Source organism: Battus philenor, unplaced genomic scaffold (assembly GCF_028537555.1).
Source record: "Battus philenor isolate CCGP_79_NKW_IND1 unplaced genomic scaffold, ilBatPhil1.0.hap1 SCAF_16, whole genome shotgun sequence".
In the NCBI taxonomy this organism is placed as follows: domain Eukaryota; kingdom Metazoa; phylum Arthropoda; class Insecta; order Lepidoptera; family Papilionidae; genus Battus; species Battus philenor.
Window position 1 is genome coordinate 12,065,621 of NW_027181678.1, and position 27,299 is coordinate 12,092,919.

A 27,299-nucleotide genomic window follows, 5' to 3' on the forward strand; every position below is an offset into this window, starting at 1 on the left:
TATTCGTTTACAATGTTTCCGATATATTTACATCTTTAATTAAAATTTTATTAATGACTTTATTTTTACGTTTACAACAATAAAATCTTGTATTTAGATTCATAGCGACTGTATTTAAGGAAATAGAAAAAAAAACAAAAGTTTATTTTTTACTTAATTTTCAATGATTACTAGAAAATACTTTAAAATATTAAAATTATTACAGACAGGATATTATGTAGGTAAGAGTATAAACAATAGTGACCCTTACTTGGCTACGTACTGTAGTAAGGAATATTCGATTTTCGAATTTTTTTGAGCGGTCGTTACTGCTCGCCATTGTTTTTCGGGAAAAAATAAACTATATCTTTTTTTCTACAAATAAAATATAAATAAATAAAATAAATATAAGTATACAATTTTCGCCAATTCATCGCATATGAATTATTGGATTAGATTTATATTTCGAGATGAATATATATTACAGTTTTGTTGTGATGACCATGAGCAAATGCAGCATAGAACGTTCATACATAAGATGAACAGACGACCATGTTAAGGTTATTCTAAGACCGCCAGAAGATTATTGGAAACCTAAAGGGCTATGTCCAGCAGTGGACATCCTATATCTGAATAACCATGTGAGTATTGCAGAGTACTCTTAGCCAATAAAAGAGTTAGTATAGCGCATTTTTAATCGCACTTAATATTGTAAATATTGGAGTTATTGTAAAACAATGTATAGATTTCGAAACATTGAATAAATTAATTGAGTATTGGCGCAGTTTAAAAACAATAATTAAATTTTAATTTCATTGCAGTGTTTTGCAGGCAGGTTATTTACATTAAATCACCTTGTATTCATATTTTCCTATTCAAAAGGTACCGTAGATAATGACGTCACAATTGTAACAAATGCAATAATGTTCCTTTTGTCTTAATTTCTACGAGAACTAAGTTTTTAGGTATGCACACCACATCGTAAATTAAAACCTTTCTCAAGCTGTCAAACATTTAACTACAACCAAAAACCATAAAAAGACACAGAAAGTATCGTGAAAAAGCATTACAATGAACATAACATCTAATCAGTTGAATGTAAGACTCACATCCTCTGAAATTTGTTTTAATATTTTTTTTCTATTGGACTAAGACAGGCCAATGATTATTGCTTTAGAACTATAGAAATCGCTATAACGCGCCTTAAGAAAATGCGGCAAGAAGGGGTGGGGGTGTAGAGGAAAAATGAACGCCCGAAAGCTTGACTGCGGACTCACGAAACAGAACGGGTGAAACTTCCCCGTCTTACTTAAGGCGCGGCACTGCGGTTTCGGTAACACTATGCGAATTATTTTGAAGTAGCTAATAGGAAATTCAAGATAATAATCTCTATCTATCACTAATTGTCTCTATACCAATGCCTAAAAGCCTTAAGTCTGCCATTACAAAGGTTGTGAAGACGATGAATAAATAAATAAACAGTTATTTCAAAAACACTGTTATGAGCTTTTTAATATTTAAACTATTGGAATAATGCTTCATATCTTTTTCTAAGGCTCCCGCTATTAGGGACCTCTCGTTTCCCTATGTTATTTTAGGACAAGTCTATTATTTCCAATTCTGCGTAATATCTAGGGTTTTCTGGCCGTAGTTTATAAAGGAATTACAGCACTGATTATTAAATTTCACATACGTTTCGCATTTAACCCCAGTTTCCTTAAAATCTCCTCCACCGTTTGCGGAAGCCACCTTATATGATTCACTTAAATAAGCGTTCTAAAGAGGTCGAATTTGCAATATATGATCCTGAGCCAAAAACCATAATCACACCACATTTCAATCATCGAACATCTACTGCTGCACACCTTCCTCTATAGATTTCCAATAAATTGATTGGAAGCGGTCTGCACCTAGCGTCCTCCAAAGGCAACTAGGTCGTATGTCCACCATATGTTTGGATCTCATGCCACTGTATACAAATAGTCGACAAAAAAATGGAAAAATACAAATAAATTTGCTTGATAAAAATAACATCCTAAAGAGAATCCGTGATTTAAAGAAAAATAAGTTTAGTCGTGGAAAAATAAAAAAATAATATGCAGTATGACTTTGAAAATGACTTGCAAATATTATCAAACGACGATCGTGACTAGACGTGTAGAAACACTTAGTATTAAACAAAATGATAACGCTTCTGTAAACACTAGCTAAAGTCACGTATTTAGTTTCTATTGTTACGTTTTTACCTAAGGCTAAATTTATTAAAACTCTATACGTCATTGCAACAGTTGATTATATAATAAATATATAGATAATTGTTGAACATAACTTCAAAAAGTTAACAAATACTAAAATAAGATATAATAAAGTTGTACAACATTTCTTAAATACACTCTTAGTTTTAAATCTAAATCTAATTATATTATTAAATAAATCGGAGTTCATCGAAATGTGCGAATTTCATTTAAAAATATCATCTATTGAGTTTCTGGCGTCACACACACCAACGTCTGTATCCCTGATTACCTATAAGAGAAACAAAAAAGAAAAACATCACTGCATATCCGCATATGCAGTGATATCACTCCCAATAGCGAGATTGACATCTTATATCACCGGAAGAAGAAGCCCACTGCAAGGTATAAACCTCCCTTAAATATCATTACGATGACAGGTATGTGCAGGTGCAGGTGATCTGTCCGCATCCAGCTTTTCTACTTTTCACGACCTTGACTATTTCGTCAGGTCCACCTACCGAATGCTCGTAAACACCACTCTAGAATCTTAAAATTTAAATATCTTGTTAATTATTACAATTTTATTTTATAAAATAACACGTCCGATATGACATTTATAGCTTCAAAGAAAACAAAATACGACGAACAAAAAAGATTTAATAAAATGCCATATTTTGAATATCAATCACGTGTACAGGCTTTTTATATAATTTATACTCTACTGCTTTGGTTCATGGTTGATTTTCAAATGATTAAAATTATTTACCACGTGATAAGTCTTAATTAATCATACTTTTTTTCTTATTACATTCCTAATCAGATGTTAATAATAGATACGTAATTTATAAATAGAAAATATGACAAATTTAACCTTCTCCCGGTGCATATAAATTGAATACAAAGTAATATACATAGCCAAAGGCTGTCGTCATTCGATTAGCATATATTATTTTTATTGCGAGTGAAAAAAAACTGGTTGTTATGCCGACGCAAAAACAATGGAAACATAAAAACACAATTAGAACGAAGCGATGAATGATATCTATTTGTTTAACAAACATGGTTTGATAAATGTATTTTGAGATCAATTGTATTGTTTGAGAGAAACGTTTGACTAAATAGCTTACGGATCGTGGGTGGCGGTTCTGGTCTTCGACGAAGGATTACTTTAAACCGATTGTCAAATAAATAAACGTCAAGTCAAAAACTGGCGATAGAGTAAGTAATGGCTAAATCCAGAAAACATTTTTTTAAATTGTATTTATCAACAAAGCCTATAAAGTCAGAAGTTGAAATAATTTCAAGTAAAACTTGTTTGTAAAAAAAGTATAATATTTTTTTAAAAAACAAATAAATTGCATTGTGAATTTTCGTCTGTCGTTTACAGGAAGGTTACTAAGTGTAATGTGTAAAAAAATCCTATCATGACGTAGTCATAATAATATAAAGTACATCACAGAGTTCATACATACATAAATATACATATTGGAATATATTTACGTAATAAAGCTCACAGTCTCACAATGAGTCAAGAAGAGGGCTGTAGTTCTCGGGATTTCTCTACGAAATCGAATCCGAAATGAGGAGATCCGTAGATGAAAAAAAATAACCGATGTATCCCAGCGGATTTGTAGTGATAATGGGCAGGCTAATAAAAGAGCATACACAAGCTTATTGGACTTCTACAATTAAAATAATTTTAATTTTTAATTAAACTTACGTAAACTCCTTTCACGGTTTTAATCAGTGTCTAGTTTCATGAAACACAAATGTGTCTAAGTCTACGAATTACGCTTCAACTTCTAAATGTCTGCATTTGAATAATGAGGACAGACAACGAGATTATACAAACCGCGCAAAGGCCAACAACCCAGTCCGTGACGCAGCGGACCGGTAACCTAGAACTTGCGAGGGGTCGCCTCGATACATCAATTCTTGATATTCACGAGTGCACGATCTCTGTTTGCACCGTTCGATCGTGATACCGTGCCGGCATTTGCGGACACTGTTCACATTTGACGATTCCCAACCTGCGGTACGTGAACATTAAATTGATAATATCTTAAGTACAGATAAGCTAAAACAGCTAAAAAACATTATTTTTACGCTGCACTAGCCGGACCTCGGAGTTTACTCCAGAACTCCCAGCAACCATCCGTTCTGGGCACTATGTGGCCTGTCCACGAATGTTGATGCGCGCTGTTAGCCGTTTTGGCTTTTACAGCTTCATCAGACCCAGGGTTCGCGGATCCGAAATAAACAAAATGTGCTAATAAACCTGTCCACTTCTAACTTCAACTTGCTATATATATTTTCGTTATTGTACGACTCGCCTCATTCCTGATTCGATTTCTCAGATAAATCCCGAGCATAGTCCTCTTTGACTTGTTGAACCACAACAGGAAATCGTTATAAATATAATATTTAAAATACAATAATGATTCGCCAAGATTATTTTTTTGTTTTCTCGCATCCAAATATATCACTAAGCAAAGAACGCTGTTACACGTCAATGCTGATAACATACGACTGAACTTTGATCTGCGCAAAATAAATACAAATAATTAAATCTATCTCTCAAATGTGATCAGATGTAAAAAAAATACTAGAGTAACGGTATAATTTACGCTAATAAGAATGTTGTTCTTCCCAAGAATTATTTAATTGCCCCGACTCGCACAATCAAATTGAAAAGAAAAAACTAGTAAAAAAGTGATTTAAAATCAATGATTACCAACAAAAATAATTTTTCTATTTCGTACACGTCAACACTTCAGTAATAATGTGAATTAATTTTCATTGTAATGCCTTTTTTATCACACGCTATTTTTTGAATTTATATAATGAACACGGTTGGTTTTTATTGCTGTCACAGTTTGACACCTAGGAATAGTTGTTTTAATTTACTCTACTGTTTTTATAAGAGAGAAAAAAGAATTTTTACTACTCTACTTACTACTAACAGTTTTCTTACTTTTCTATCCAAAAGAAACTTTCCGTCTTTATAGACGAAGCACTTGACCTCTGTCTTGCCTAGCAAAAACCTATTTACTCTTGTCTTAATGAAGTTAAGAAATTTGCCGTATTGGCCGAGTTGTTCTTGAGTTTTTCACTTTGCAATACATTTGGCAATTTGCTTTTATTAATATATAAAATAGATTTATATTTTTAGATAAGAAAATGCATGAAACCGTGGTTAACATTGATAGTGACCCGAGGAGACAACGGGCGGGGTGATTGACCGACAGTCGCAAACTTGTAGAAGTAGCTTGGGAGTATAGACGAGTCTCTAGGGACGCCGACCCGGACGATCTCGCATTTTAATGCTCCTTTGTTATTCACAGAGTTTGTGTAAAAGCTTTCTTTCATTTTCGCATTGTTTTGAATTCAACAGATACACTACTAAGCGAGTTGTGTTGCTAGATTTACTGCGTGTAAGCTACCGCGATTTGTTAGAATAAAAAATAACTTAAAAGTTTTGTTTTAACATGATACACCCCTTTGGTTTGTGGATAATTAATTCATTATCACATCAGTCGTATGACATCCACAGCTGGGCTTAGGTGTCCTCCATACATTTAACATAAGACCAGTTTTAAGCGGTTGTCTTTTCTGCACAAAATGTGGTCTGCTAGCTGTCACTTGCCTATTCGTTGGGTTATGTTGACTTTCGTTAAATTACGGATCCTCTAGTCCCTAATTGTACCTCATAGAAAAATCCTCAACATAGAGCACAGGTCGTTGATTAACTGTAAGCTTGTTAATGAAGCCAGAAGTAAGAGATCACATATTTGTGTTATCCTCACAGGTAACACACATTATTTGCAGATTCGTGTTTAGGCACTGAGAGATATTCCTCGAGAAAATATTCCGTAGTTTACCTCTTTCGCGAATGACTTGGACTTGTCCAGTTTAACGACCAAGTAATGTACTGTGTAATAATTATAAACTTACACATTACTTTCCCAACAATATATATATAGGTGTGAAATTAGTTCGCATATGAAAAGTTGTGTATTTTGAATTTGTTAATATACTGTACAAACTTATCGCTTCCAACCTTTCCTATCCCGTCCTATTGTATACATGTACAATTGTACTAATATTTACAATTTAGCATGTGAAAAACAATTTTCAAGATTGATGCAATCACTGTCAATACAAACAATCACTAAGCCAGTGCTCTTGTGATTGATTTAAAATATAAATATTTGTGTAAATATAAGAGCAAGGTATATATATACATAAATCTATACATTCATAATTATATATATATATATATAAGTATATATACATATATATATATATATATATATATATATTTGTGTGTGCGCGCACGTGTGTGTGAGAGTTATATATGTATATAGGTCAGGCAACTGGTCCTGGTATACGATTAGCAATTATAATCGCTCACTATGATATCAATACATCAATACTATCACATACTTAAGAAATTTAGTTTTATTAAAATGTTTGTCTGTATATCCTTCTATATGTATAGTATGTAAACGATGCAAACAATAGTGCTTCAACATTATTATGAAGGGCGCCAAAGTTAACATCGAACTTTGGGCTAATGCCAATATTTGGCTCATTTTAATGACATCGTTGACCTATATACTTGTTATAGAATTTTCGTTATAACATGAAATATCGAACATGTATTGCTGCTAATGATGCCTTAAATTATTTTATTACTAAATTTTAAACGTTATCTAAAACAATCTCATATAGTAAATAAGAACGACTAAACACTGGCCGGTTAAAAAGAATTGAATTATAAATAAAACACGCTCGAATACAAAGAGGTAGATTCAAATTATTAGACTTAGCTAACAATATTTAGATTTATCATAATCATTTCAGTCGTAGGACGACCACACGACTGAATTTGATACATGGACAAAGGTCATTTTTTTCCAATAGAGAAGGTTAAAGCGGCCTGTACCAAACTTTAAGGTTCCAGAGGCCATCTGTTCTGCGCGCAACGTTAAAACCACAAATATTAATTAATATTTTCAAAATGCACACTAAGTAATCTTTGTGCAATCTCCTTAAAACAGAATCATTTGATTTGTATGCCCCCCCCCCCCATATATATTATGTATTTATAGGGGATATATAATCGCTACGTTTAGCACGCGGATTGGCGATCATAGTGTGGTATTATGGTACTCAGAGGACACTGCTGACCATCCTCTGGAAACTTGTTTGTGACCAGTGGCAATTTTACATAATTAATGCACGTGAATTATATCAAAATTATCAATTTATGCCAGGACTCGAACCCGCTACCTACGATGACAAGTCTGGACTACCACTGTTCGGTTTTTTTTTTTCATTAACATTTAGTTTCAATTATTTACTGACTATTACACATATCGCCTAAGACACAAACTACAGCTGACAAAAGTACATTTAAATGTGTTAAACTTGGCCGTAAGTCTTTGTAATATTTTGTATAACCAAAACTTCCTTATCTCCAAATCGTTAGTCAGTGTGGGTAGAATGTTTTTTGCATGACTAAGTACTACTTTTGGTTTCGTTGCGTTATCAGCGAATGGACCACGAGGAATTTTATAGCGGTGATCAGGAAAACATCTAATTTGTCAGCATATCACTAACTTTCTACAGGCGCGATATTCCGTATAGAAAGTTAATAATAGAAATTTTTATTGCGGAATAGATTTCGTGTAAATGTAAGGAAGACTGCCATTAATCTGAACATGTTTCTAATTCTAATCTCTGTATGCTAATCGTTTTTTTTTTTAGACTTTCAAAACATATAATTAAAGTACCGTTCGTTGAATTTTCGCATGTAAAACTTTATTGACGCAATTTTTTAAAAAAAAAATTTTACACAATAACAAAATCGAATTCATGGCCATGTTGATACAACGACTTCCTAACCATACAATAATTGAATAATTAAGCAAATACAGCATTCATTTTTTTTTATTTAACAACAGAATCAAAGGTCTAATATAACCGTGAACTCTAAATTTAGCATAGATGTATTTTTTGATTAATTTCGCAAAGAAACTCGCTTTGACGATATCGTAGTGTAAACACAAAACATTGCTGAATTTCATTACTACTTGTAGTAACTTACCATTATAATGATAAAATAAATACCCACTTGAATAAATATATTTTGAATTTCAAGAAACAGTTTACCGCTTTTGTTCGCGACTGTACAGACGCCCACACCACGTCCTGGACCGGCGACCTGCTCGTGTACACTTAATAAAATAACTCGTCCAATTAAATGCGTCTCACTGGGACCTGTTTCGTATCAACAGTATTTAGGTATACGAAAAAAACGATGTCAAATATATACGCAAAATCAACATCTGCTGCGTGCATTTTCTTAATACTTCTAAATTATATCCGAAAATATTACTAACTAAACTTTTATATAAAAACACGGCTGTGTGACTATGAACAGTGTACGGTGAGCTGTTGTCATGTTAAATAAATATATGAAAACATGACAATCTAATATATAAAATTCTCGTGTCACGGTGTTCGAACTTGACTCCTCTGAAACGGCTTGACCGATTTTTACCAAATTTTATATGCGTATTTAGTAGGTCTGAGAATCGGCTACTATTTATTTTTCATACCCCTAAGTGATAAGGGTTGTTCACCCTTAAAATTTTTTTTTTAATTTTTTGACAAAAATTTTTGTTTTTATTTTTTTATGATACAACATACAAAAATACATACAAACCCTAAATTTTCACCCCTCTACGATCAACCCTTATTTTTAAATTGAAAATTAAAAAGATTTTTTTGCAAAACAACGTTTGCGGGATCAGCTAATATTTTATATAAATTGACAAAGACTCAATTGACAAAGATAAAATAAATTTATTCGACCTAGGAAATTTTAACAGAACGCTTAGTGGTCGACAACTTGCTATTTATTTTTTAATCTATTTTATTTTTGGGTTTACTCTGCTCTGCAAAGTGGTATAGTTGTAGAAAAGAAGCAGGAAGAAACTCAACATCAACACGTCTTTTAATAAAATTTAACACAGATTTATATAAATACATTTTATCAGACACAGCCTTAATGAAATTAAAATAATCCGGCGATATCACACTGTCAAGAATTCTTATCTATTATTGAATAATAAGATTTTTCCGTCAATTTATTTTTAAAAGGAGTTTTGAATGTTCCTAATGGCAGTCCAAAAATTTTTGGCGACATTGTATTAAAAAATCTAATGTCGTTGAATTAGAGACTTATTGCAGTCGAAACTGGTACAGCCAGTTTTTTACGGTACCTTGTGAGTACACTATGGATGTCGACAATGTACAAAATATTACCATATATAAGCTGTGAAGCCACTGTAAGAATATTGACCTCTTCGAACCAATTTTGAATTTTGAATTTAATAAATGATGTTTACGGAATAGGGTACATATTGTGATGTACTTTTAACAATACATACAAGCAAGATTCTGATGCGTGGCTATAAAAATAATATAATGATTGCAATACACAGGGCGGAACTGACAATCTAGTGTAACCAAGTACAGCAGTCTTTCTTAACGACCGTTAAATAATCAACGACTATTAAATAATAACGACCCACACGTATTATTTTTGCATGCCAAAGTTATTCCTCTTTGCACATATAATCGTGGAGATTTCGCTGTATCTACTATAATAAATAAATCTATTTTTTGTATAAAAAGATCACATATTCCGCTAGCACGCATGTAACGTGTGGCATAAACGGTAAGACGATACCTTTATAAAACCTTAAGCATCCATGAACTGTTTCTGAAATTTTTGAGTTTTAAATTTATTGTGGTGCATCACGGAAGTTGTGAACAAACGTCAAGCTGTGCTTGATTTCGATTGAGGTTGATTCTGTTAGCCCGGGGGCTTTTACAGCTTCATCAGAACTGAGTTCACGGAGCGGAAGGGTTCGTGAACTTAAAAATAAAACAGAAGCTCACTCTCTCTAACTCTACCCGAGTAGATCTGTGTAGTGTTTAGACCGTCAAGCCGTATGTTCTCAAATATCTCGTGTGCGTCTTGCCGTAACACCGTACACTACAGCGACATTTTAATTATAATAATTAAATTTTTTAATCGCTAAATATATTCTAGCAGAATTTATTTAAATACATAAAATTTAATATCTCAATGTAAAACATTTTTCTGAACAAAAAAATATCTACTATATTTATGCAACAACGGCGATAAAACGGTTTCCTTGTACCCGGGCTCTTGAAACAATTATACGAGTGGGATCACTGGTACATTATCTCTCGTACGCTGACATCTATTTGTCTAAAGCGGAGTACAGTCAGCGAACCTTTGACCCGTGAGTCAGATTTCCGCGTAGGTATTGAGATAAACACTAACACTCACGTACATCACACTCGCTCACAAAATTCACTTTTATCTTATAGATGGATATTGGTGAACTTTAACAAATGTTTACGAATCCGTAACTTGATACTACCCTGCACTTGCCGGTCAAGTAAGCACGCAAGGCAAAACCTCCACTCACAAGGCACACAGACGACCTAGTTAAATCCATAGGAAGATGGTTAATACAGACCGCTTCCAAGCTGCAGCCGTATCATTGAAAATGGACGTCTTACGGCTGAAATGACAAGAATTCCTATCCAGTATAGAATTCTTTGATAATAAACACTTCGTACTAAATATCTAATGGATTTAGGCGTTATTTTGCGGAAGTCCATCTTAAGTAAGAAAAGAACCAATATATAGCTACTTCCGCCAATGCAGCAGTAGTCGTGCAATGAAGTGTCAAACACAGAGTCACTGTCACTGTCTCTGTGTTTGGCACTAATCGGTGTAACATTATTCCTGAGGATGCCCCGTGGAGGGGGTGAAACATGTGTTGAGTGATGTAATGCTGCATTAGCGGAAGTAGCTATATATTGGTCCTTTTCTTACTTCGTACTAAAGTTTATTATCTAGATTACTTTGGCTTAATTAATTATTGCGAAGAACGCAGATGATGTTAAAATAAATTATTTAGATATAGTTCCAGCGTATTTTATAAGGTTTTTACTAATATTAACTTTTACATAGAATTAAAATCTATACTTGTTTATTTTCTTACTAAATATATCAATAATGCTGGAACTCCTATTCTAATAATTGTAGGTCCGTATAATAAATATTGTTTTATTAATTATTCTCCTCTTTTTAATTTTTTTTCTTTTTTAGGATCTGTCTTTCACTGCTGCCTAAATAACTTTAGAAGATTCTACGGATTTGTAGTCGCAGAGCGCTGAGCGCCTCTAGCCAAAGACATCCTTCGGTAGCAGATCTCGAGGGCACCCAGAGTAGCCCCTGCTCGGGGCGCGTATGTATCACCATTTCATCAGATTTGAAATTTTTTATTTTAACTAACCACATTTCATAATGTATAATTTGGTCCACGTCCGATGCCTTTTAAACCTACATAAAATTAAATACCATGCAAGAATGGGAACGAAGTAACCCTATTAAGTCAGTAAAGTCACATACTTAAGTTAAACTCCAAACAATAAGTTAACGATTAAGCGTTATACCCGTTAAAGCTGACACAATAGATGCACGAGAGATTAAAACTTCAAAAGTTCTATAATCATTAAGCTGGAAGCTAAGCTATAACAATATTATTTACTCTATTGCTACAAATACTTAAACATAGTAACTAATTATACTTTTACAAACTAACTACTTGTACTTTATACTTTTACAAAGTAACTACTTACATTTTATACTTTTACAAATAACTACTTGTACTTTATACTTTTACAAAGTAACTAGTGGCTAAACAGAAATCTTAGCCATACATTATTAAATTTAGTTTACACATATATTGATGAAAAAATTGTTTTTTAAAAGAACAGTTTTTAAAAACAGCAGCAAATTCAAACTGATTAAATGGTGTTGTCTGTTTTGGTCTATAGGTACTAATATATTACAAATTAATTAATAAATTTATTATAATACATATTTGCAATTTACATTTAATTATTAAATATACATTTAAAGATTTAAACACTCTTTTATTTTATACATTTTATTTATTTGTAGAAAAATGAATTTGTAGAAAATAACTTCGGCATTAAGTTCACCGTTATAAGAACATTGTATAATAAGTATTTAAATGAATAAAAGTAACCATCTCTGTTTTTAGTTGCCGAACGACATACCAACAAGTTACTTTCATACACATTATACAAATGTAAAACAATATTCTTTTATGAAAATTGAATTTAAATATTCCAGACATCTCATATATTGGAAACTGTTTAATTTCATGTCATGAAAACTTTGTAATTTTTTTTTTGATGTATTAAACTTGTTTTTAATCCTGTAAAGGAGAACGAAGCATTTGACCTCTGTCTCGTCTGATAAGCGATGACGAGATCTACGATGGCATGCTTGCATAGAAGAAACCTATTCACTCCTGGCTTGACTCCTAAGTTATAATTGCCTGGAAACCATGACGCTGGTAGGTTATTCCATTTCTAAGTTATTATATAACTACTTTACTGGACTACTTGCTACTTACTTATCAAACTTAATAAGAAATTTTTACAAATCTTAAAAGCATGTTATTATAATTCCTCAAATAAACGAAGAAACATAGATACTATATAAATATATTATCATAAAAATAAAGTAACGATTTTAAGGAAAAACGATTCAGCAATTTTTCAAAACAAACATCAACAAAACGTGTATTGAGATTGACGTGTATTGGAGGTATCTCTTCATTACTTTGTCTAGGTTGGTCTATGGCGGTCTGTTTATAAAGTAAAGAAGTAGAAAAAAATCAATATTTCTGTACGTGTATTCATCATTACTTTACTACTATTCATAAAGATTATTGGTTTGGAAAAAAAAAATTACACAACAGTTTTAAGACGTCTTTTGAAAGGTAAACAAATTCTTTACATACATCGGTATTCAAATCTCGTACAGTCGATGCACTAGGAATGACGATGACGCTACGCAAACTAAATAAACAATCGCAATCAATGCAGTTATACAACGCCACAGGTTAATTAAAAGCCGTTCCCCAATCATACCCTTCTCGAATAGTCTACGACGCAAATCATTATTTACAATACATTGAAGAGTACTTTGCTACATTCGTAGTAGCTAGCTTGTTATACGCGTCAATCATCGCATGCATTGTTTGAAAATCCGTTTTTCTTTTTTATTTTTGTTATAAGGAAATTGCGTTTATACTCGACACCAAGGTGCCAATGTTATGACTTTACAATATTCAATTTGTATAATCAATAATGTGTCTAATGATTTATTGCAGTCTGGCTAACAAGGCTATGTAATAAATTACTATTAGATTATCATAAGAATGGTGTCCACGTTGATTTAGTTAGAGTGGATCATGAGTGTGAACTATTCTTATGAGGATCTATATAAGCAGGTTGATTTGGTAAACTGTTACATGCCTGCATTGAGATTAATGGAATGATCTCGTATTGTACGTACGTACTGTACAAGCGACCCAGCCGTTCAGGGGACTTACAAGATGTATTGGCAGTAGGCAGGCCATATAGCGGCCTGCGGTATTTTGGAAGACAAGAGGTACCAAAATAAGTTGACTTACCTTTGTACAGAAGGAACAGCCGCAGCCGCTGATGACGGTGACCTTGTCGGGCGGAGTGTCCTCCAAGCAGAGCTTGCAGTTGACCGGCGCCGCTGGCACGAACCCGCCGCCCGCTCCATCCAGAGAATACCTTGTCACGACGAAATTAATCAAATACACATGTCAAACACCTTTTTTTTTTAAAGAAGTCGCGGTAACCGATAAGAACGCCTTTTGTACTTTTTTTCCTATTACATATGATTTACAAACGGTAACTTGATAAATATATATGAGATACTCTTCTAAAGCGGGGGACGTCAGAACTATATCGGAGTCTTACCTTTTAATACCCAGCTTTGTTTTAATTCAAAATTACGGGAACGCTTTCGCATACTACCGTAGTTTCGTACCTCTACGTCTTTCTATAAAGCGGGGGAGGGGGGCCTCAATAGTTATTTTAAAGACGCGAGCAGAATTAGCTTGTAGGCCAATACGAGACCAGGATATACACATACTGAATTGCCATGAATTCGCCACTAGCACGGTGTTAAGGGGATACCCAAAAATAAATGAATATGGAGGTATTAGAGTATACCTGGAGCCGCCAGCGCCTGCGAGAGACAGCAGCGAGGAGCATCGGGAGCAGACGGAGGGCGCCCGCAGGCGGTTGTGCGCGCGCATCGGCTCTCCCGCACGATCGCTCAGCGCCAGCACCGTGGAGCACTTTCGCAGACCTGTTGTGATGAAGCAAAGTTTAAGGCATGTAAAAGAAGAATGATAATAATAAAAAATATGAATAAATTACTAAAATAAGAAAGTCCCTGTCCCACACGAGATAGGGGAACGAGAGGTCCCCAACAGCGGGGACCATATTAAAAAAAAGGCATGTTAAAAGATGATGATAGTTGCACCGCAACCTTTTAATTACCGTACGTCCTTTAAGGGGGTCAATTCAGGAACTCCAACGATGGACACACGACGTATAATAAGTTCAACAAACTAACATTATTATAATTTACATTGTAACGTATTCTTCAATCACATAATTATTGTCGTCGTCGTTTCAGCCCACAGACGTCCACCGCAAGGCATAGGCCACCCCCATAGATATACATAGAGAGAAGTGGAAATTATATATGATTGTATTCCAGGAATGGAACTCGCGCCCTACGATCGAGTATTACTGCTTTATTTTTATTATATTATATTTCTTTGTCTCTTAATCTTATCTGTAAAATATTCTAGTTCTAAGTACAATATAACCAGCGCATACTGCGCAGTTATAATTTGAATGAAAACTGATTTCTTAAAACCATAGATTTCTCTAATACTCTAAATTCCAAATAATCTAATTCAGCGTTCTATAAAAACGTAAATCCGCATTCCAATTTTGCATTGAACTTACATTTCAAATAGAAAATGAACGACATTCATTTAAATCAGAAATGGCTTAGTTAATAATGGAAACCCAAGCAAATGATGTGGATATATCAATTGAGAACTAATATAGAGGGTAGTTTGCAGTAGCAATATTGAAATCACGGAATAAGCAACTCTGCCAGTATTATTGGCATTGCAAGCTCTCCTGTTATAAATTCGCTGTAATTTAGTATGCAAACAACATTACCGCTTACCAACCGCTCCGTGTGCAATGGCTCTGTCAGAATTCCAATTACAATCAGAATATGCAAAACAACTGCGCTGTGATGTATTACAGTATAAGAGAAGTCGCCCAGACTACGTAACCATTTGCATAAGACTTTTGTAATGTTGTTTAACGTTATGTCTATTGGTACCAATTCACTTGAAACTAATTTAAATACGTTTTACTTTTCTAGTAAAATCAACTCTTGTCCAATTAAGGGTTCAGAAGGTAGAGAACAGTTTCTAGTCCGTCACTGACCATTGTCGAGTCAACACGCCTTTTTTCGTGTGTTTTATTATAATTTCCAACTGATTTTCAAAATTGATTTTACCACTAATTAAGCAATATTATAAAGTTCCATAAAATATGTTATGATATATTAGACCTTCCTTTTCTTAGTTTTAAGTATAAAGAAAGTGTAAAAAGAAGGTACATTATAAAATAAACGTTATAGCATTTTGAGGTAGTCAGGCCGCATGATGCGCAGGGAAAATGTAGCAAGGCAGTGATGGAATATTACCTAAAATACGGTCAGAGAATTCGAGAGGGATACAGGAAGGGGTGGACAGACCTGTAAGCTTTGTAATAAATTTAACTTCATCGTTTAAGCCGTAGGGCGTCCATTAATGGATATAGGTCTCCTTCATAGATTTCCAATAAGTCCTGAAGAAACATCAGCAGCTGCATTCAGTTGTTTCTGACAACCTTAACAAATTTTCTCCTACTTAGATTTTTTATTTTTTTTTATTTAAACTAAACAGTTATTCAAATGGAAATAATTTGATATTTCCATCAATAAAACTAGATTGCCTTACACGCTTTTAACATAAATCAAATAAATAATAAATGTCATAGGAAAAATAAACAATATGGCGGCGTTGACAGCGGCGCTTAGGCAAATCACTACCTTGGCCTGCTTAGGACGCGACGGCACCAATAAAAGATTGCGAATAAATTTAAAGACTATTAGTTGTCGTGCGATTTGAGGCGCTCTGACGGCATATTAATTATGCCTCTATATTTATACTCTACCAATACCTATAGTCTATAGTCTCGTGTGAAGTTTGTGCTGTTAGCCTTGCGGCTTTTACAGCTTCATCGGAAATGAGTTCACGGAACGGAGGGGTCCGTGAACTATATAAAAATTACAAGATTCGAGTTTCCGAACCCGTATCAGTACTCGGCGGGGAGACATGGAAGTCACAAAGGTAGTGGCCGCGAGATAGAGGCAGCGGGGCTAACCCAGCCAGCCCTCGAGGACACAAACCCAGCGCGACCCAGCTGGCCGGCAGAGCCCAATACCTGTTGTATAGATAGAATATGGCTACGTATCCAGGAAAAGCAGTAACTGCTTAGAAAAAGTTAATCACTGAAATATTGATGGACGGCATCTACGAAGCCGCAGTTCCATGGAGTCCGATCAAAAACCGCAGTGGCCGCAGCAATCAATACACATCGCCGAAAATCGGCATAATAGCATAACTTAGTGTGTCTCAAACTCAAAAAATAGTTACGACCTTTAGTAGGTGGTTGGTATACGACGCAAGGACAGCGGTGATCAAACGAAACATTAGATTTCAACTCTACCAGAGGTTCCCGACATAAAGTTTTACTTTCAAGTAACTAATTACTGAAAGTTCCTGTATTAATAAGTGTATAAGAAAAGTTACTACACTTTTCCATTACTAAGATTTTTTTCAGTTTGATAATTAATTCAACAAAAAATGTATTACGTTTTTCACTTAAACTTCCTTCAGATTACTATTGCCCCTTCTTCTCTTCTGTGGCTACCCATCTACCTATATTCATTAGACGTCTAGTCTAATAATAGTTATCAAAAATTTACTCATTTTGTTAAACCGAAATTAGATGACACAAGTTGAGATTGGCAAAAACTCTTTTTTTTATTTACTGATCATGTGCTGAAAAAATAAAATTACTTTACGTATTTTTTAAAAAGAAAAATACCGTTTAAAGTCATAGTTAACTATAGAAAAATACAGCGAGCACATAACACGTGAGACATGGTTTCGACAATTAATTCTTGGTGATTTCAATGTGAAAGATGGTGAGTGTTCTGGCAACCCATAACAATCATCATCATTATTTCCGTAGTACCTCGCCCACTGTTGGACATACGTCTACAGCCATAGATTACATAAAAAACGGTCGGAAGTATCCTACATTCAGCATTATCCAATAACTTTAACAAGGTCGTCTGTCCGTCATATGAATTTTCCGGTTCATTGTCTTTACTTCAGAACCTTAAGAAAGTCCCAGCAAGTCATCTATTCTGTGCGCTGTTGATTTATCTGCCTGCTACTTAAACTCGCCTCCAATAAACGACTAATATTGACCACACATGACAAAGATAAGGTGTATTTGTTATACGACAACAAAACTCATACAGTTAAAATATTGAAAGTAATTGAAATTGTTTGAATGTAGCATGCTGCATCCGCTGTACTCCTCAGATCTTGCACCATCGAACTATCACCTCTTCGCATCAATTGGGCACGCTCTCACAAAGACTCATGCAATTTCAAACAAGTTGGAAATAAATCAACAAACAGTTCAACGCAAAACACAACAAAAAAATTTTCGAGCAAACTATTCATAAATAACCTGTAAGATTGAAACATGTAAAAGGCGATGGTAAATGTTTATTAGTAATTTTACCATAAAAATATTTGTTCGAAATTACCTTTTTTTTAACAAAAACCGGTGCACAGGCTTTAAACAAACGTAAATAATCATTTAATTAAAAAAGGTCACACAAAAATTATTAAAAACCCTAGAAAATGCTATCCATATTCCTAAACTACTATATTCAAAAACAATTAATTTTAAACCGAACTATAATATATAAAATTCAATGTACAATACTATTTACCCATTTTGTATTCGCTTCATTTATTTTTTTTAGTTCCGAAAAATGATTAATTCGATAGACATTGATATCATTAATTTATTCAACTGCGATACAAATAGTGTATTTTAATATAGACTGTATATTTTTAGCTATTGTGTGAAATACTTGTTGAATATGTGTACAGGTGTAAGACTTGCCAGAGGTCGTCTAGATAGCAACCAGCGTGGCGCACACGTGTGAGTCATATAATCAAGATGCATATTTAAAACGATTTTTTTTCAACTAATATTATTTAATGACTTCATTGAAAACATAGTATAGAACATCCACCCACAATATGAGCAGACAATGTGGTCAAGACCGATCGAAGAGGCTAGAAACAGGTCGTTTTCGACTGGTATTATTGGAATCTATAACGGGAGACGCGAGTCTGCCATTGGACTTTTTAGGACTGAAAAGGTGACGATGATAGCTCCTGTTTTTTGTGTATATATTGTATATTTACGAATCGTCTAAAAGGAATAGGTTTTAATCCAACAGGTCCTCTAGGAATTTTTTGAAGGAGGAGTCGTCTTAAGGCACAAAAAATGGTGATGCATGTATCAGTATTTTTTTGATATCGCAAAACTTTTTCATAAAAGTGTTACAAACGTTCATAGCCATGATTGGCTGAAAAATACAAACTTTTTAAATTACATTTGACAAGCGCATATACACTGGCTGGTCTCTTAAACGACATATATGAACACTTATAAAATGCATACTTACATATTTAAAATCATAAGATAGCAAAATACAAACTATATGGACATAAATATGCTATGAGTTTAAAATTTAAGATCGACGTTCAGAGCGGCAAACAAGTGCAAAAATATTAAGAGCAAATATGTCGGTATAAAAAATGACGTCATCAGTCCCAGACAATCGATTCTTTTGTACTTAAACAATATGATAAGAATATCATATACGAAACATTTGGTACGACAATACTGTAGCGTGCACAATTGGTTCGAAAGCAAATCCACATCGGCTGCAACTAAACTCTATTGTATCCGACTCTAATAATAGAGCAGTCAATTAGCAATGAATAGTCGAGATCGGATCAACTCGGAAGAATCCACACGTGTACGCCGCAGGAGATTGAACAACGCGTGCCTTCGCAAACGCTATTTTTAGACTAATCGATATGGTACTTTCACTGTAAGTTTCGAATTATAAGACGCATACCTTTTGTCAAAAAAGGACTCTGATTTTGGATCGTTTTCTGAGGGTAATAAAATTTCTGTACTGAAAAATTCTAAAGAATTATACAAGGTGATTGTATGTATAGAAATAGCTTTAAAGGGAGTGAATGAATAGGTTAATAGATGTCATTTACTGCATTGAAAATTTTTACCAAAATTCAATGGTTTTAGAAATAGTAAGTAAGAAAAAGCGTTTTCAAAATTCGGATATCTACATATCAAAATTCATTATTGTTTACTTCATGTCCCTGCATACTTTGTACTGCCGAAAGTTAATGACCCGTCATATTCCATCAAAAAAAATTATTGTAATATATTTCAGAGTGATTACTTTATTCACCCTGATTGTAAATAGACGTAAAGTATTTTTGCTGACAAATGAGCTACAAATTTACACCTTTGAAGCTTTTCACCTATAACCAGATACACTATAAAAGTAAAACAAATATGATCCGAAAATATTAGATTTAAAATATTTTAATAAAATTATCTGTTAAATTTTTGGCACATCGTCCGAAGTATCCTATAGTCCGAAGAATACGGTAAACAAGAACAAAATAATGATTATAGTAATTTAACTAATTGTTACGATCTGCAGACGAGAAAAATCTCGAATTTACGATACACGCTACTTTTTATTTTGATTACTGCTTAACACTCTTTTTGGTTCTGATTGACGTCAATTGTTTTATAATGCACTCGAAGATTTGTACGTCAAAAAAAAGAGTTTAAATTACTATTTTTTTATTTCTGGCCATAATCTTTTCCCATTAGTTCAAATATAAAAAAACATAAATAGTATAATTAATGGAAAACTCAAATTTTGCTCCCCAACTCATTTATATATTCGTTATTGTTGAAATATATTATTGTATTACATCATACCGCAGTTTTCCTATTACATACACATAATAATAGCTGTCTGCTTGTGATTTTACAAAATTAATATTTTTTACGAACGGCCTCCAAAACCCTTGGTGATGGTGGAATTTAGTAAAAATCAGTTCTTAGTCGATCACCGCTCTGTGAAAGGAATATCTGAACCAAATTTCAAGTTTTTAAGTTTTATGGTTTCCGTGATATCGTGATGAGTCATTATATAAGTAGAAACCGCATATATGCACATATATATAAACATGTATATGTGCATGTACACACACAAACGGAAATGTTTATAACATAAAAATAACAAATGTTCGTATTACAAAATAGGCGAACTTCAAAAAAAGAACGCGCTATTCTTGTCGACATAACTAATGCGAACTCTTTGGCGACCCGCTTCTATTTATTCTTCGGTCTCACGAATACCTTCTTTTGATAGTTTGCATTCTACAACCTGAATAGTTTACTTCGGTTATTACTTAGCGAATTTCACATTAAAATATCTGCCATTTAAGGCGTTTAGATAATTTTTGATAATATACCTTATTATATGTATTTAAGAAAGTTAACATAAAAATTTACGAGTGAAAATTAGATTAACACAAACATTTTATTATGCACTTAGTACGAAACGATAATATTGCTAGGGGCCGAATTAAATCAAGTTTCATAATTTAAAAAAAAAACTAAATGAAAATTGATTTACTCTGCAATGGCATTCTTCAACTTAAAGCCAGGGTTGTACAGTTTGTTGTGGTCACATTAACGATTTTTTTTAGGTTTTATTCTTTTACTTACTCGATTTAACAGTCCTTCATACGGTAGCTGTGCAATTCGTCCCAAACATTATTATCATTAAGGAATCTTTAAAACTAACATGATTTTGTTTGATAAACTTTTTAAATTTATTTCTTTGATTGTATGTCTTATGGGTCGATGTAAAAATATTAATGATTCTGTCCTCAACCTTGTACATTTGGGGCAAGGTGTGTGTGGTACCCACACGAGCCCAAGGGAAATTGATGACAAGCAATTCTAATTATATAATCCACTACTAGTATGTACATGACCCGACTATTGCCACGTCAAGCCAATCCACTGGGCAGTGTCGATCACTTCATTTCAGATTCGATCTCGTAGCAAAATCCCTAACTTAACTTTCTATGGATCGTCAATGAATGTGAGTTCCAAGTGAGAGGCTCAAGATTACCCCGCGCTCTGGAAAGATCTCCAAAAGAACTAAGGTCACTGACGTAACTCGGAGAATAGCCAGTCTGTAGTTGCAGTGGGCGTGGCATATCACACGTGCAAGCCACGGCTGTTTAGTTCAAAAGATTCTTTAATGGTGCCACGAGCCGGCATATCGCAGCGTGGGTAAGTATGGTCAAGATCTTGCGCAAGATCGCGAGAAGTCGCTGGATATGAATAGCACAAGACCGGCTTTCGTAGCGATTTTAGGGGAAGCCTGTGCCGTGGCTATCGGCTGACATGAAGATGATAAAGAATCCTGCATAACATCATCCTCTATCCTGAGATTAGAGTATCTTTTGTAGAATTATATTACACCCTCTTAAAAAAATTTTTTTTAACCACAACACAATACCTTCGAGAAGAGGTTGCGGCTGGGAGAGCACGGAGTCCCTCGAGGCTGCCCGCCGAACCGGCTTAGCGGGGCGCGCAAGTGACTTGAGTCCACTACTGAGTATCAGCTCGAGGGCTCTCCTCCCGCCAGGGCCCGTCGCGCCCGCTCCCATCTGTTGACAAAAACTAACAGTTAATTACAGAACCTTATGCTGCAGTCTTATTAAACAAAAAAAAGTCACAAATTTTTCAGGTAAAATTTGACAATTATTAATTATTAGGCAATAGCAACCGGTCAAGCCGAGGTTTGGCCCCCTCGGGCACCCTTGAATGCTAAGCCTTGTCAGAATGCTAAGCGTGTATTATCGACGAGTGACTGTGCAAGCCGAGATCTCCTCGTACTTTAAGCTAAGTCTATGGAGAATTCACCAATCCGGTAAAATAGTAGTATGTAGCACCCAAGCCAAGGATCCCACGAGAGCTCTCGTGCTTCTCTACTTTAAAAGAGATCTTACTCTAGGCGCACTCTGCGCCGTGACACCATAAACTCAATCTGCAAATGCCATTCGAGCAGCAGTGACAGTCCCGTCTAATATAAAATTTATTTCATTAATCTCGTCGATACTGTTCGATCGTATAAACTTTTTTAACAGACCATGATCATTTAAAAAATTTAGAATAATTTACTTTCCTATGAATTAATTATTTAACTGGCTGTGTAAGAGGGTCAAACTGAAAGTTCTTAGAAAATCAAAAACTAAGCATTCTAGCAAGTTATTAGTTTTATTATAACTTTTCAAAATAGCGTCCATTTACATCAATACATCGCTGCATTCGATGGAACCATTGAGAAAAGCACCTTGCCCACTCGGCCTTAGGGGTCTCTTCGACGGCGTTTTGAAACGCAGCCACTGCTTCTTCGGCGTCCATAAAATGTTTTCCTCGAAGTTTTTCTTTTATTTTCGGGAATAAATAAAAATCGCAGGGTGCGAGGTCGGGGCTATACGGCGGGTGACCCAGTAATTCCACGTCTGAGGTCGCCAAATAGTCGATCGTTTGCCTGGCGGTGTGCGACGAGGCATTGTCGTGATGAAGGAGGATCCTGCTGCGAGGTCGTTTCTCTCGAACTTTTTCCAAGACAAGTGGCAAACAGTTGTTAGTGTACCACTCTGCATTAACCGTTTTCTGATCCTCTAAGACAACTGTCGCGTAATGACCTGTCTTTCCGAAGAACGAGGCCACCATCTTTTTTCCAACACTTCGACCTCTCTTCACTTTAGTTGGCAACTCTTCGGAAGGAAACACCCACTGAGCAGACTGTCTTTTGGTTTCCGGATCATAACAGTAAATCCAGCTTTCGTCACCCGTTAGTATGTCGAACACAGCATTTGAGTCACCTCCGTTAAATTTTTGGATCATTTCTCGGCACCAATCAACACGGCGGAGTTTTTGAGCCTCGGTCAAATTATGCGGTATCCAGCGGGCACAAAGCTTCCTGACCGCTAAATGTTCATGGAGGATTTTGTGCACTTGACTCATACCTATGCCTAGACTTGTCCGAATCTGCTGATAGGTCACTCTTTTGTCAGTCTCTATCATACGCCGCACAACACTGATATTGTCTTCAGTTGTCGCTGTAGAAGGCCGTCCCTCACGCAAATCATCGGTGAGATTAGTTCGACCACGTTTGAATTCATTAAACCAGTTGTAAACTGTGGCACGAGATGGGGCTTCATCGTGAAAAGCCAATCGAAGTCTATCATAACTTTCTTGTTGACTTATATGACATCGAAAGTCATAAAAAATCATTGCACGAAAATTTTCTCGGCTTAAATTCATTCTGACGTGCACAGACAATTTTCAATTTGCCGCCAAATCGTAAAACAAATGACAAATGAATGAAATGTATACTCAATATTATTGGTAAAGAGTTCTATTTTCAAAATTTAAACTTATTTTTTTAATATAATGCTTTTAAGTTGCCAGTTCTAAAAACTTTCAGTTTGGCCCTCGTATCTGGCGCCACAGTACTTAACAAACTATATTCTTTTCATAAAAAAAACTATATACTTTTCAATTAAGTTTAATGTTCCCCGGCTGTAGACTTCTTCAAGCGTTTTTATTATTACATTCTATATTATCCAAGTATTACAAGTTCTGAATGCATCGTGCTTTCGGAGAACTTGAAAGTATGCATACAGGACTACCCCCAATTTTTTCCCTAAAACATCCCCTGTCGATACTATCATTACAAAGTCTACAGGGACTTATTTTTTTTATTATTTCCGAAACCATTTAAGTTAAAGAACCGTACATCAATTTACAGGAAATGAGCATTAACAGCATTCACTCTTTTAAAGCTTTTGCAACTATAACCAGCTAACTATATATATTACAACTATAACTATAACCAGCCTTCATGTATAAATATTGAATATTTCACTTGGACACGTCGGAACTTGAGAACAACTTTACTGATTTCATTTATCTTTTTTTTTTAATTCTGATACTTTGTGATAGATTTGCATTTGGAACGCCGATTAATTAAATCGTTAGGTTATTAAGTATTCATGATGTTAAATATAAAAGTACATGTTTTCACATGGACAACTGCATGCCGGCAGTAAGCTTGTCGGAAAAGCGTTCACAATATTATTTATTTACGCAATAAAAAGTAGAACAAGTAGTACAGTGTATAAAAAATTATTACAATAATCATTTTGTTCGAGAAATTATTTATTTTTAATTAATTAACGTCATTATTTATTATTCAAAGCGAGTGACAACGACTGTCGTGTCAGCTAGTAATGTGACATAAAAATAAATATAAAAACACTATAACAAAATAGAAAAGAAGCAACGGTTTAAAACAAAGCGCAAAACTTAAAAACGACAAACCACATGTGAGACACATGAGGCAATAATTGATCTTACAGATCATATTACGCGTTTTTTCAAAATGCTAGCTTTTTAATTTAAACACAAGGATCCAAAGGGCTCGAAATGTTAACAATACTTAAAACCGAATATAAATGATTCTTACATAGACAATTACAATGTTTAATGACTTTTGTTATATATATGATCATAATAAAGGTAAGGGAAAAAAATTAGGTATTTCTTTTACCGTCATTATATAGTATTACGCGGTCTATGGACTTTTGGCACAAGTTACAAGTGAAAAAACTAAACATTGACACTTAACGCTTAACTATCAGATCAAATTCATTACACACCCAATAAGCTTCCTCTTTAACAGAATAACAGTCTATAGCAACGCGCGCCTTACAGCACTCATTGATGTCTCTAGAACACTAATCCCGTCTTTATGAGCAATGTCCACGCGTCAACAATTTGCAAAAGTACCCTTCACTTCACCACATAATTAAGCGACCATCGTTGATCGTCGAACAACAGACACCTTCAGATTGTATGACAGTGTCCATCACGCAGTGGTAGCAATATCATGTCATAAACTCTTGCGTGTAATTACACGGATGAAACCCAAGATTCGATCGCGAGATTCATCGGTGTGGCTAAATCAACTACCGCACAGATAGGGGCGTACAACCTGACGATGACGGATGACGGAAGAATGGAACTTCGCCTCTTTTATGGACAACGAGGAAAATCCGTAGAACTTACTAGAATACCGCAGAAGGATCATAGGAGACACAATTAAAAGGAACAAGTAGACAAAAAAAAGTGTATTAGTTTAGTCAAAATAAAAACTTAAATCTGTAATAAATGTTGTGCGAAAAAAAATTAAAGGAAAGTAAATATAAAAAAGCAAACAAAGAAATCGAAATAAAGTATAACAAAACAAAATGGAAGCCTGAAGTATTTTGGTGGGAAAGCGACAAAAGTGAAATGATGATGAAATCATTGGGTAAAATTGAAAGAATTAGTAAAGAATAAGAGATGAATGACGAAAAAAAATGTAGAAATGTTTTGTAAAAATAGTCCCGTACCCAAGACGAGAGGGCGCCAAAAAGGCGCCATTAAAAAAAACCTAATGATGGCATTATTGAGTACACACAAGGAAGTTTTAGCACTAATTGTAATGTTAAAATCTGGCCATTGTTAGTAAGCGTTGTAAATAAACCAAGATGCCTAAAATAAAATTAAAAAAATAAAAAGCGCAAAAAATGCCTAGTTTTACTTATTTTAAGATTTAAGTTATGAAATAGTTTAAGAAGATATTTGGGTGATTGTGCACAAGTAAACTCTGGGACACGCAAGAAAAAGAGCGAAAAAAAAGGCACTGACGCTATGTCTGTAGGATATGATCACAAAAGTATTTTTTATTTACGTTTAAAACTTTCTAAATTGAAGTAATCTACAACAGACACAAAACAAATAAACATTGAATGTTTGATAACCATCGAGACATTGTTATCGTCTGTAATTAGAATGAATACGTCTGTACAATCTCAGAGTGTTTATTAAGTATACAAAGCGCTTTAATAACGTAGCTCTGTGTTCGACGAAGCACTAAAATCAGTAAGGTCAACAACATCAAACATCAACTGAATATAAAGTAAAGGTCGCGGATGCGACCGCGGCCGATATTAGGCGCTTTCCTTCTCAGGAACCCTTCCAAAGTTATACAAGGTGGTTAGTGTAAAAGCTTATTTATGTACAGCCTATCCAAAGGTTTTTAGTAATGACAAATTACGTAATGACAATATAGTCAGAAAAATTGTTTTTAAAATCTAAACACTATTTATCCCTGTAGATTTTGTATTGCTAGAAGTAATTAGCATACCGAAATCCAATGGAAAAAAAATTATACAATATAATTCTGAGTTTTCATTTTATACGGGATGATTAGCAATAAGTGTAAAAAAGGCCTTTAAGGTATCTGTTAACAGTTTTTTTGTTCTATATTGTTTGGCTGCCCAAATGTCATTTGCAGATTCCGCGGGTGCGAGGGCGCTTAGGGCGTTTAGCCTAGCATCTCTTTTAAGGTAGCAAAACTCGATAGCTTCCCGGAGAAGCCTTGGCTATGGCCGCCAGATACTACAATTTCACCGTATTAGAAGGCCGCCATTCCCTTCTTGAAAGCTTTTACCTATAATCAATCAACCAATGTACACGTAATTTATTAACATTAGCGCCTTGTTGTTTAATTTACATAACTAAACCGATATAGACTGCAACATAGAATAAATTTACTTTGTATATAGATTCACAAGGAAATATTGGGAGTCCTTTGTTATATTCTTAGAGTAAACTCGGATCGTTTGATCG

General features: G+C 34.5%; 1 protein-coding gene across 3 annotated transcripts in view; it reads right to left on the reverse strand.

Moving 5' to 3' along the window:
- Positions 1-27,299, reverse strand: part of LOC137919576 (uncharacterized) — a 162,431-nt gene that overhangs the window by 79,993 nt on the left and 55,139 nt on the right. For all 3 annotated transcript variants that reach the window (XM_068762688.1, XM_068762687.1, XM_068762689.1), the window contains 3 exons: positions 22,069-22,219; positions 14,418-14,556; positions 13,844-13,973 (listed from right to left, as the gene is read on the reverse strand). In XM_068762688.1, coding sequence (XP_068618789.1) covers positions 13,844-13,973; positions 14,418-14,556; positions 22,069-22,219 — 420 coding nt within the window. The remainder of the gene's footprint in view (positions 1-13,843; positions 13,974-14,417; positions 14,557-22,068; positions 22,220-27,299) is intronic.